At 42.3% G+C, this 14043-nt stretch overlaps 1 protein-coding gene across 1 annotated transcript in view; it reads right to left on the minus strand.

The window, feature by feature from the left end:
* Positions 1-14043, minus strand: part of LOC124606599 (proton channel OtopLc-like) — a 229782-nt gene that overhangs the window by 41334 nt on the left and 174405 nt on the right. Inside the window, exon 8 of the mRNA XM_047138584.1 lies at positions 5865-5878. Within this exon, the coding sequence (XP_046994540.1) occupies positions 5865-5878 (14 nt within the window). The remainder of the gene's footprint in view (positions 1-5864; positions 5879-14043) is intronic.

The raw sequence follows: 14043 nt of genomic DNA on the forward strand, positions 1-14043 counted from the left end.
ATGAAGATAGTGCATTGCAGGAGTCACTTACAGCGTTGAATGCAACTGTAGGAGCGGTGATTGCGCTACGTGATGGTAGGAGATTGGGACACGGTTTTTTTTTTTTTTTTTTTTAATAGCGATCGTGTTGAGGAGGTAACTGACAGCGAAAGTAAGTGTACAGGGCTATTAAAAAGAAGGAATAAATTTCAAACATTAATTGCTTCCAAACTACAAAAGATACGAACACAGTTTCAACGTTCCTGGAAAGAGGAAACTTCAAATTTTTATGCATTCCGTGTGAGCACCATGTGTTACACGACAAACGGTGGCTCATTTCCTGCCAAACACGAAGCAGCTCGTCTCTCGTTATCGAATTCACAGCTTCAGTAATGCGATGTCGCAGACTTTTAAGAGTGTCAGGCATAGCGGGGATAATAGCCCGGTCTTTTACGTAACCCCACAGATAATTGTCAGAAGCTCTCAGGTCAAGAGACCTGGGAGGCCACCGTCATTTAAGTTCATCTCCTGCTTCTCCCAGGTCTCCAGACCTGATACCTTGGGACAATTATCCTTGGGGTTACGTAGAAGACCTGGTTTTTATTCCCCCTATGCCTCACACACTAAAAGGTCTGCGACATCGCGTTGTTGAAGCTGTGATTTCGATAACGACAGGCCAGCTGTTTCGTGTGTGGCTGAAAATGAGACACCGTTTTGATGTGTGTTGTGTAACGCGTGATGCTCACACTGAACGCATAAAAATTTAAATTTTTCTCTTTCCAGGAACGTTGGAATTGTGTTTCTATCTTTTGTGGTTTGAGAACAATAAATGTTTGAAATCCTTTCGGTCTTTTTGAATAGCCCTGTATGTAATGGTACTGTAACGTAAATTTGAGTTTGTATCACTGTTTTATAGCAGTGGAAATTGGTATGAAGACATAGTTATTTGTAGAAAAATTAACATTATCCGTTCAGATAGATGCCTACAGTGTATATGCAGTAGTATAATATCCAGAATATTGACAGGTACAGTCAAGCTGTATCGCATTTGATTTCGGAAGTATAGTATATAACAACATATCAACATAATTGAGTAGGTTTCGGCGGACAGCGTCAGTCGACATAAGAGTTTTCTGGGTGTGGTACCGCGTCATATTGTATAAAACTACTGCTGGAGAAAACCAACGTTTTATACAATACGACGCGGTACCATACCCAGAAATTCTGTGTAAGATTTTCTAAAACCTTTCCTCCATCTCATCCTTAGTAAATGTAGCCAGTAGATGTGCGGGCGATTGCTTATGTTGTTTGGTGAATATTTGTTTTTCAATTATTCAGATTTCCATTTTATGTTAAACAGGAACCCCTAATCTCTGTGTTTGCGAGAAGTCACTTGTGTTTTACGAAGTCCAATAGCAAAAATAATTCTCAATCAAATGTTACCTTTGAGTTACAGATTAATTTCTAACGCTACAACCACATCAGCCGCTGCTCAGGTTAACATTGGCTTGAGCAACACTGGATGTAATACCAAAAAGCATAAAGAAAGTGAATTTTATTCTAGATTCACATCGGAATGTATATGAAATTAATTTCAGCTCGAAATAGGAAGCACTCAGATTTCAGTGTTGTAAAGTTTAAAATATGTTTTTGCTCTTTACGGTCAAGAATAGAGCATTTTTACGTAACTTTGCAGGAACACAGAAGGCATCAATTTCATTTGCAAAGTAATTGTTGGATTTTATTAAGTTAACATACTAGCCTTGATGAACATTATTAGGCTTCAGGTAACTCCTTTACAGAGATATTTGTCTTTCTCAGTCCCAATGCTTAATCGAACGTCGTGCTGCATCGACGTAAACGGAGGCTATTTCCAGGATCTCCTGTGATATTTATTGACAAAGTTTAGCCCCATGCCAGTCTTACCGCCATCTTCCAGAAAGCGTTATCAAGACTCTACCGGACGGAATTGAGGGCTTGGGGTCTGGCATGACTAGGTTATCGTGAGTGACCCTGGCTGCTTTCAGTAGCAGCATCTATGCCACAGTGTTTTGGCTCTAAAACAAAAGCCAAACAGGCACTCTTTTTCAGATAGTTCCTTGAGATGTAGCCGGCCGAAGTGGCCGTGCGGTTCTGGGCTCTGCAGTCTGGAACCGCGAGGCCGCTACGGTCGCAGGTTCGAATCCTGCCTCGGGCTCGGATGTGTGTGATGTCCTTAGGTTAGTTATGTTTAACTAGTTCTAAGTTCTAGGGGACTAATGACCTCAGAAATTGAGTCCCATAGTGGTCAGAGCCATTTGAACCATTTTGAACCTTGAGATGTGTGTATCTACATCAGTATTCCGCAAGCCAACTTACGGTGAGTGGGGGAGGGTACTTCTGGTACCATTCTCTCTGCTTCCCACCACCCCCTTCCCTCTTCCAGACCTTACGCCCTTACTAACAGAGAATAGTCGAGTTTTCCCTGCAAGAAATGTATTGCTTCTGACTGGTCCACATATTCACCTGTCCTTATGTTAATTCAAAATGTTCGGTATTTAGTTGGTTAAAATGTATCTGCGATGTCATTTTCCATGGACACATTCGAAGTTTGCTTCAACTGATGTTGTGGAATGTGAAATATCTTTCTCATATATGAATGTTATTGGCATGGGTTTGCAGTCCCATTCGAAGGGAAGTTTTAACATCCCCTAACGACAGAGCAGCGATGAGCGGCGGTTAACGGTTGTTAACTCTGTGACGTATTTTGTTTACATAAACGAATGATTGTTTTGCGCCTACCTCGTTGCTGGAAGGAGAGAGACTTCTGTTGTACCCATAGTTGCGACTAGAGGCCCTTTCCGTTATAGGTGCGGTAACCACTTTGTAATGTGTTAACAGTAACGCAAATATCGTAAAATATATTTAAGTTAAATCAATCGACTGTTCTAATAATTTTATTAACATTAATCACCACTACATTAAAAAATTATACATGTTTCTTATTACAGTTTTAGATTGTGTGTGGGACAGTCACCATATGCCCATAACAGAGATGCATTTCACCAGCAGCAATTGTCGATGCTGTTGGTGCAAACTGCATGACCAAAATATCTAACAATCTCGTCTCCTAGAACGTTTAGTACGGGGATTTGAAAGTCCGAAGCCTTCAAATTATTCTGTCATTATTTCAGTTTCTAATAACACGGTCAAGGCGTCCCTTAAACAGGCAATAGCATAACTGCTAATATTTTCTTGATAAGATTACAGGTTTTCCAGCCAGTCCCACGCACTTAAGCCGTTGCGTAAGTAAGACGCTTCTTGATAACTGATTCATTTGAGCTAAATTTTAGAGCCATTGTTGTTGTTGTTGTTGTTGTTGTCGTTGTGGTATTCAGTCCTGAGACTGGTTTGATGCAGCTCTCCATGCTACTCTATCCTGTGCAAGCGTATTCATCTACCAGTACCTACTGCAACCTACATCCTTCTGAATCTGCTTAGTGTATTCATCTCTTGGTCTCCCTCTACGATTTTTACCCTCCACGCTGCCCTCCAACACTAAATTTGTGATCCCTTGATGCCGCAGAACATGTCCTACCAACCGATCCCGTCTTCTACTCAAGTTGTGCCACAAACTTCTCCCCAATCCTATTCAATACTTCCTCATTAGTTATGTGATCTACCCATCTAATCTTCAGCATTCTTCTGTAGCACCACATTTCGAAAGCTTCTATTCTCTTTTTGTCCAAACTAGTTACCGTCCATGTTTCACTTCCATACATGGCTACACTCCATACAAATACTTTCAGAAATGACTTCCTGACACTTAAATCTATACTCCATGTTAACAAATTTCTCTTCTTCAGAAACGCTTTCCTTGCCATTGCCAGTCTACATTTTATATCCTCTCTACTTCGACCATCATCAGTTATTTTGCTCCCCAAATAGCAAAACTCCTTTACTACTTTAAGTGTCTCATTTCCTAATCTAATACCCTCAACATCACCCGACTTAGTTCGACTACATTCCATTATCCTCGTTTTGCTTCTGTTGATGTTCATCTTATATCCTCCCTTCAAGACACCATCCATTCCGCTCAACTGTTCTTCCAAGTCCTTTGCTGTCTCTGACAGAATTACAATGTCATCGGCGAACCTAAAAGTTTTTATTTCTTCTCCATGGATTTTAACACCTACTTCGAATTTTCCTTTTGTTTCCTTTACTGCTTGCTCAATATACAGGTTGAATAACATCGGGGAGAGGCTACAACCCTGTCTCACTCCCTTCCCAACCACTGCTTCCTTTTCATGTCCCTCAACTCTTATAATTGCCATCTGGTTTCTGTACAAATTGTAAATAGCCTTTCGCTCCCTGTATTTTACCCCTGCCACCTTTAGAATTTGGAAGAGAGTATTCCAGTCAACATTGTCAAAAGCTTTCTCTAAGTCTACAAATGCTAGAAACCTAAGTTTGCCTTCCCTTAATCTTTCTTCTAAGATAAGTCGTATGGTCAGAATTGCCTCACGTGTTCCAATATTTCTACGGAATCCAAACTGATCTTCCCCGAGGTCGGCTTCTACCAGTTTTTCCATTCGTCTGTAAAGAATTCGTGTTAGTATTTTGCAGCTGTGGCTTATTAAACTGTTTGTTCGGTAATTTTCACATCCGTCAACTCCTGCTTTCTTTGCGATTGGAATTATTATATTCTTCTTGAAGTCTGAGGGTATTTCGCGTGTTTCATACATCTTGCTCACCAGATGGTAGAGTTTTGTCAGGACTGGCGTCCCAAGGCCGTCAGTAGTTCCAATGGAATGTTGTCTACTCCGGGGGCCTTGTTTCGACTCAGGTCTTTCAGTGCTCTGTCAAACTCTTCACGCAGTATCGTATCTCCCATTTCATCTTCATCTACATCCTCTTCCATTTCCATAATATTGTCCTCAAGTACATCGCCCTTGTATAGACCCTCTATATACTCCTTCCACCTTTTTGCTTTCCCCTCTTTGCTTAGAACTGGGTTTCCATCTGAGCTCTTGATATTCATACAAGTGGCTCTCTTTTCTCCAAAGGTCTCTCTAATTTTCCTGTAGGCAGTATCTATCTTACCCCTAGTGAGATAAACCTCTACATCCTTACATTTGTCCTCTAGCCATCCCTGCTTAGCCATTTTGCACTTCCTATCGATCTCATTTTTGAGACGTTTGTATTCCTTTTTGCCTGCTTCATTTACTGCATTTTTATATTTTCTCCTTTCATCAATTAAATTCAATATCTCTTCTGTTACCCAAGGATTTCTACTAGCCCTAGTCTTTTTACCTACTTGATCCTCTGCTATCTTCACTATTTCATTCCTCAAAGCTACCCATTCTTCTTCTACTGTATTTCTTTCCCCCATTATTGTTAATTGTTCCCTTATGCTCTCCCTGAAACTCTGTACAACCTCTGGATCTTTCAGTTTATCCAGGTCCCATCTCCTTAAATTCCCACCTTTTTGCAGTTTCTTCAGTTTTTATCTACTAGAGCTATTACTAATTCCTAAATCCAGTATCCAACCACTAAAGGCTCAAAACCACATAAACGAAAAACTCTAAAAATAAAAGCAAAATATATCTATTTAAAACAGCAGACAAAAATTCGCTTAATGCCTTCCTAAGAGAGAGTCTCCATTCCTTCCAAGCTAATTATGTAAGTGTAGACCAGATATGGCTCAATTTCAAAGATACAGTATCGAAAGCAATAGATAGATTCATATCGCATAAGTTAATAAGAGACGGGACTGATCCACCATGGTACACAAAACACGACAGAACACTGTTGCAGAAGCAACGAAAAAAGCATGCCAAATTCAGAAGAACGCAAAATCCCCAAGACTGGCTAACCTTCACGGAAGTACGAAATTTAGTGCGGACGTCAATGCGAGATGCTGTTAAGAGTTTCCACAATGAAACACTGTCTCAAAATATGGTAGAAAACCCAAAGATATTCTGGTCGTATGTAAAGTACACCAATGGCAAAAACCAGTCAATACCTTCACTGCGCCATAGCGATGGAAATTTTACCGATCATGGTGCCACTAAAGCGGAGTTACTAAATACATTTTTCCGTAATTCCTTCACGATAGAAGACGAAGTAAATATTCCAAAATTCGAAACCAGAACAGTTCTTAGCATGGGTGACATAGAAGTAGATATCTTAGGTGTTGCGAAACAACTCAAATCACTTAAGAAAGGCAAGTCTTCCGGTCCAGACGGTATACCAATCAGGTTCCTTTCAGAGTATGCAGATACAATCGCGCCTTTCTTAGCAATCATATACAACCGCTCACTTGACGAAACGTCTATTCCTAAGGACTGGAAAGTAGCACAGGTCACACCAATATTCAAGAAAGGAAATAGGAGTAACCCATTGAATTACAGACCCACATCACTGACCTCAATTTACAGTAGGATTTTGGAGCATATACTGTACTCTAACATTACGTTCAAAATGAAATGGTCAAATATGTGTGAAATTTTATGGGACTTAACTGCTAAGGTGATCAGTCCCTAAGCTTACACACTACTTAACCTAAATTATCCTAAGGACACACACACACACCCATGCCCGAGGGAGGACTCGAACCTCCGCCGGGACCAGCCGCACAGTCCATGACTGCAGAGCCCTAGACCGCTCGGCTAATACCACGCGGCTCGAACATTATGAATCACCTTAAAGAAAATGACTTTTTGATACATAAACAACACGGATTCAGAAAATATCGTTCTTGTGCAACACAGCTAGCTCTTTATAACCATGAAGTAATGAGTGCTGTCGACAAGGGATCTCAGATCGATTCCATACTCCTAGATTTCCAGAAGGCTTTTGATGCCGTTCCTCACAAGCGACTATTAATCAAATTACGTGCACATGGAGCATCGTCTAGTTGTGTGACTGGATTCGTGATTTCCTCTCAGAGCGGTCACAGTTTGTAGTGATAGATGGTAAATCATCGAGTAGAACAGAAGTGATATCTGGCGTTCCGAAAGGTAGTGTCATAGGCTCTGTGCTGGTAACAATCTGAACAGCCCCTTAAATTGTTTTCAGATGACGCTGCAATTTACCGTCTAGTAAAATCATCAAACGATCAATTCCAATTACAAAATGATCTAGAGAGAATTTCTGTATGGTGCGAAAAGTGGCAATCGGCACTAAACAAAGAAAAGTGCGAGGTCATCCACATGGAGACTAAAAGAAATCCGATAAATTTTGGGGACACGATAAATCGCACAAATCTAAGGGCTGTCAATTCGACTAAATACCTAGGAATTACAATTACGAGCAACACAAATTGGAGAGACCACATAGATAATATTGTGGGGAAGACGAAACAAAGACTGCGCTTTGTTGGCAGAACACTTTGAAGATGCAACAAACCGACTGAAGAGGCGGCCTACATTACACTTGTCCGTCCTCTGCTGTAATATTGCTGCGCGGAGTGGGATCCTTACCAGGTAGGATTGACGGAGGACGTGGAAAAAATGCGAAGAAGGGCAGCTCGTTTCGCGTTATCGCGCAATAGGGGTGGGAGTGTCACTGATATGATACACGAGTTGAGGTGGCAGCCACTGAAACAAAGGCGGTTTTCTTTTCGGCGAGATGTATTTACGAAATTTCAATCACAAACTTTCTCTTCCGAATGCGAAAATATTTTGTTGACGCCCACCTACGTAGGGAAAAATGATCATCATAATAAAGTAAGAGAAATCAGAGCTCGAATGGAAAGATTTAGTTGTTTCTTTTTCCCACGCGCCATTCGAGAGTGGAATGGTAAAGACGTAGTATGAAAATGGTTCGATGAATCCTCTGCCAGGCGCTTAAGTGTGAACTGCAGAAAACCATGTACATGTATCTACATCTACATCCATACTCCGCAAGCCACCTGACGGTGTGTGGTGGAGGGTACCCTGAGTACCTCTATCGTTCCTCCCTTCTATTCCAGTCTCGTACTGTTCGTGGAAAGAAGGATTGTCGGTATGCCTCTGTGTGGGCTCTAATCTCTCTGATTTTATCCTCATGGTCTCTTCGTGAGATATACGTAGGAGGGAGCAATATACTGCTTGACTCTTCGGTGAAGGTATGTTCTCGAAACTTTGACAAAAGCCCGTACCGAGCTACTGAGCGTCTCTCCTGCAGAGTCTTCCACTGGAGTTTATCTATCATCTCCGTAACGCTTTCGCGATTACTAAATGATCCTGTAACGAAGCGCGCTGCTCTCCGTTGGATCTTCTCTATCTCTTCTATCAACCCTATCTGGTACGGATCCCACACTGCTGAGCAGTATTCAAGCAGTGGGCGAACAAGCGTACTGTAACCTACTTCCTTTGTTTTCGGATTGCATTTCCTTAGGATTCTTCCAATGAATCTCAGTCTGGCATCTGCTTTACCGACGATCAACTTTATATGATCATTCCATTTTAAATCACTCCTAATGCGTACTCCCAAATAATTTATGGAATTAACTGCTTCCAGTTGCTGACCTGCTATTTCGTAGCTAAATGATAAGGGATCTATCTTTCTATGTGTTCGCAGCACATTACACTTGTCTACATTGAGATTCAATAGCCATTCCCTGCACCATGCATCAATTCGCTGCAGATCCTCCTGCATTTCAGTACAATTTTCCATTGTTACAACCTCTCTATACACCACAGCATCATCTGCAAAAAGCCTCAGTGAACTTCCGATGTCATTCACAAGGTCTTTTATGTATATTGTGAATAGCAACGGTCCTATGACACTACCCTGCGGCACACCTGAAATCACTCTTACTTCGGAAGACTTCTCTCCATTGAGAATGACATGCTGCGTTCTGTTATCTAGGAACTCTTCAATCCAATCATACAATTGGTCTGATAGTCCATATCCTCTTACTTTGTTCATTAAACGACTGTGGGGAACTGTATCGAACGCCTTGCGGAAGTCAAGAAACACGGCATCTACCTGTGAACCGGTGTCTATGGCCCTCTGAGTCTCGTGGACGAATAGCGCGAGCTGGGTTTCACATGACCGTCTTTTTCGAAACCCATGCTGATTCCTACAGAGTAGATTTCTAGTCTCCAGAAAAGTCATTATACTCGAACACAATACGTGTTCCAAAATTCTACAACTGATCGACGTTAGAGATATAGGTCTATAGTTCTGCACATCTGCTCGACGTCCCTTCTTGAAAACGGGGATGACCTGTGTCCTTTTCCAATCCTTTGGAACGCTACGCTCTTCTAGAGACCTAGATGTAGAGCGTCGGGTAAACATTATTACCCTCTTTCCATGTCATCCCTTCTTAGTAAAAGTAAAACTGAAGAAATAAAAAGTAAATAAAAATAAAAAATAAAAGTAAAACAGGCGAAATATGCGAGGGCGGAAGGAACACTTTTAAAGGTGAAGTACATGTATATGCAGTGATTGATGAAAATGTTGATGTTCAAATAATCTGTTTAGATTTATTATGTTGCTCCACACAGTTAAAAAAGTCTTTTTTTTGTTTTTACCTGCCAAGATCGAAGTATTAAAAGAAAATTACATAAACATTTTTTGAGAAGGATGTATCGTGGCTGGACACTAATTATCCTGCATTCTTTACTATTACAAATCGATCCCTGGGAGATCTTAACGTGTTGTAGGCACGTAATATTTACGTAGATCAGATTCGACTATTTTTCACTAAGTAGTTTTCTCTTCATTTACTTTTCTTTACCAGATTTTCGTGCACAAAGAAAATGCTACACCTCAGTAAACGTGGAAACAAAATTAAGAAATTTGTGCTCTATACACACTCATAAGCAAATCAATTACAGGCACATTAGTAGGGGCGTATGGATCGCCGGTTCGCGCTGTTTACGTCTGTGTCCAGTAACACAACTAACTCCAAGACGCAGGCAAAGCGTTGGTGAACTATTCTGATCCGAGATCACACTACCGTCGACCAAAGATCACGAAGATCGGTCGCAGCAATGTACAATACGCGCTCGATGAGGTCCCATATCAGTTGCATTTAGATCAGGTGAACTCTGGAGCCACAACAGCCCACTCCTATCTCTGAAGCGTTACTCAAACCATACAAGAGATAAGTAGGCTGTTTAGGTTTTTATATTGGTAACGCCACGTAGCGCTCTGTATGAAAATCACTGGCTTTGCTGTGTGCAGTCTGTGGCTGGTTTGCATTGTTGGAATCTGCTATTGTGGTGTTGAGTAGTTGGCTGTTAACAGCGCGTAGCGTTGCGCAGTTGGAGGTGAGCCGACAGCAGTGGTGGATGTGGGGAAGTGAGATGGCGGAGTTTTGAGAGCGGACGATCTGGACGTGTGTCCATCAGAGACAGCAAATTTGTAAGACTGGATGTCATGAACTGATATACAGGGTGTTTCAAAAATGACCGGTATATTTGAAACGGCAATAAAAACTAAACGAGCAGCGATAGAAATACACCGTTTGTTGCAATGTGCTTGGGACAACAGTACATTTTCAGGCAGACAAACTTTCGAAATTACAGTAGTTACAATTTTCAACAATAAATGGCGCTGCGGTCTGGGAAACACTATAGTACGATATTTTCCACATATCCACCATGCGTAGCAATAATATGGCGTAGTCTCTGAATGAAATTACCCGAAACCTTTGACAACGTGTCTGGCGGAATGGCTTCACATGCAGATGAGATGTACTGCTTCAGCTGTTCAATTGTTTCTGGATTCTGGTGGTACACCTGGTCTTTCAAGTGTCCCCACAGAAAGAAGTCACAGGGGTTCACGTCTGGCGAATAGGGAGGCCAATCCACGCCGCCTCCTGTGTGTTTTGGATAGCCCAAAGCAATCACACGATCACCGAAATATTCATTCAGGAAATTAAAGACGTCGGCCGTGCGATGTGGCCGGGCACCATCTTGCATAAACCACGAGGTGTTCGCAGTGTCGTCTAAGGCAGTTTGTACCGCCACAAATCTACGAAGAATGTCCAGATAGCGTGATGCAGTAATCGTTTCGGATCTGAAAAATGGGTCAATGATTCCTTTGGAAGAAATGGCGGCCCAGACCAGTACTTTTTGAGGATGCAGGGACGATGGGACTGCAACATGGGGCTTCTCGGTTCCCCATATGCGCCAGTTCTGTTTATTGACGAAGCCGTCCAGGTAAAAATAAGCTTCGTCAGTAAACCAAATGCTGCCCACATGCATATCGCCGTCATCAATCCTGTGCACTATATCGTTAGCGAATGTCTCTCGTGCAGCAATGGTAGCGGCGCTGAGGGGTTGCCGCATTTGAATTTTGTACGGATAGAGGTGTAAACTCTGGCGCATGAGACGATACGTGGACGTTGGCGTCATTTGGACCGCAGCTGCAACACAGCGAACGGAAACCCGAGGCCGCTGTCGGATCACCTGCTGCACTAGCTGCGCGTTGCCCTCTGTGGTTGCCGCACGCGGTCGCCCTACCTTTCCAGCATGTTCATCTGTCACGTTCCCAGTCCGTTGAAATTTTTCAAACAGATCCTTTATTGTATCGCTTTTCGGTCCTTTGGTTACATTAAACCTCCGTTGAAAACTTCGTCTTGTTGCAACAACACTGTGTTCTAGGCGGTGTAATTCCAACACCAGAAAAATCCTCTGTTCTAAGGAATAAACCATGTTGTCTACAGCACACTTGCACGTTGTGAACAGCACACGCTTACAGCAGAAAGACGACGTACAGAATGGCGCACCCACAGACTGCGTTGTCTTCTATATCGTTCACATCACTTGCAGCGCCATCTGTTGTTGAAAATTGTAACTACTGTAATTTCGAAAGTTTGTCCGCCTGAAAATGTACTGTTGTCCCAAGCATATTGCAACAAACGGTGTATTTCTATCGCTGCTCGTTTAGTTTTTATTGCCGTTTCAAATATACCGGTCATTTTTGAAACACCCTGTATATATTATGACTTTTGAACACTATTAAGCTAAATACATTGTTTGTTCTCTGTCAAAATCTTTCATTTGCTAAGTATGCCTATCAGTAGTTAGTGCCTTCAGTAGTTAGAATCTTTTATTTAGCTGGCAGTATTGGCACTCGCGGTATTGCAATAGTTCGAGTAACGAAGATTTTTGTGAGGTAAGTGATTCACGAAAGGTATAGGTTATTGTTAGTCAGGGCCATTCTTTTGTAGGGATTTTTGAAAGTCAGATTGCGTTGCGCTAAAAATATTGTGTGTCAGTTTAAGCACAGTCATTCATAATTTTTCTAAGGGGACGTTTCAAGAGTGACGGGGAAACAAACATGTTCGGACTGTAAGTTTACTTTTTGAGACACTATGGCTCACTTCTACGGAGTTCCCATTGCATCCTGTACAAATATCTCGAACACGAGAATATCTTTACCCCTTCCTTCAAATGTTCCTTGTTGGCAACTGGGATGCATCCACTCAGTGGACCATTCTGCAATCTTCAAGCATCTGATGGTGGTACTCAAGCGTCCATGCTATTTCCTGTACCCTGTCATGCGTGATCAGCAAACGTAACTGAGAGATGTCAGTTGTGCTGCCTTATACACCCCTAGTAATGCACAAGTTTGATCTCCAGTGACATACAGAGAAGGAAAGCACCCCATGTGTTTAAAGGAATTAATTAAAGGAAATAATAATGTCACGCAAATGAAACATGTTACCAAATGATAATTAGTAAGTGTTGCCCATTAGAGCATGACAACATAGGTTCAAATGGTTCAAATGGCTCTAAGCACTATGAGACTTAACATCTGAGGTCATCAGTCCCCTAGAACTTAGAACTACTTAAACCTAACTATCCTAAGGACATCACACACATCAATGCCCGAGGCAGGATTCGAACCTGCGACTGTAGCGGTCGCGCAGTTCCAGACTGAAGCGCCTTGACAACATAGGTACTACACGACACACACACACACACACACACACACACACACACACACACACACACACACACACACACACGCTATATATACATACGAATAATATACGAATACAACCAGTGGCTGCAAGGACTGCTACTAAATTACAGAAGGAGCATGGAAAAATAGGTTCGAACACCAGTAAGATCGTCAAAGTGCATACTGGAACCAACTAGCTAACGGCAAAGCATTGAAATGGCGTAAAACGCTCCTGAGGGGAATGAACCAGCAACACATCCCTACGGGATCAGTGTTACAATGCTGGTCCGTCTTACCAAACTTGTGGCATAAATACCTAAAGCGACGGCAGTAGCGTCTGGAGACTCTGAGCTCAATGCGCCAGTGGCGACACTGCCATAGATGACGGCAAGGATCAAGTCGTCAGTCGATCTTACTCTTTGACCGTCTAACTGTGAGTGCTCTCCTCAGACTGTCAGTCAGAAGTGGACTCTTCGCTCTCCTAGCAGTAAGTGTACTCCATCTGAAACTCCCTGAAACTCAGGTGTTTTTGTCGGAACAGGAATCTCGCTGACCAATTCTGGGTGACATTGCGAGTTCCAATCAGTAAAAATCAAGTGAGAAAGTTAAGCAATGCCCTACTCCTTCGGATTTTCGGTATATCTTACCAATAGTGCCTGGGAGTGGGGTAGAGGGCAGAAAATATCTCCCACTCCATGGTACAATTTCGAAACAGACCTGAGAGAAGCTCGACACGTAGGTACAGATGAGAAAGAGTGTGATCTATGGAAAATAGCAGTAAGAACCAATCAGATCACAAAACATTAAACTCCATCTGAGGAGACCTCAGAAGGCCCAGTAGTACCTATCGACCGCCATGTCATAATCATCTGATAGGGGTCGCTGGATGAGGATATGGATGGGCTGTGGTGACTAACCCGCTCTCCCAGCCTCTGTTGGCGTTCGTGACTGGAGCAGCTATTTCTCAAACAGCTAACTCCTCAATTGGCCTCACAAGCATTGAGTGCATCCCATTTGCCACGTGCTCGACAGACCAGGATGGTCACCCATCCAAGTGCTAGCCTAGCCCAATAGCACTTAACTTCGGTGATCTGATGGGAATCGATGTTACCGGTGTGGCAAGGCGGTTGGCCAGTCAGAATGCTGGACTTTGAAATTTAAACTGAATGTCATTTT

The sequence above is a fragment of the Schistocerca americana genome, chromosome 3 (assembly GCF_021461395.2).
Source record: "Schistocerca americana isolate TAMUIC-IGC-003095 chromosome 3, iqSchAmer2.1, whole genome shotgun sequence".
Classification (NCBI taxonomy): Eukaryota; Metazoa; Arthropoda; class Insecta; order Orthoptera; family Acrididae; genus Schistocerca; species Schistocerca americana.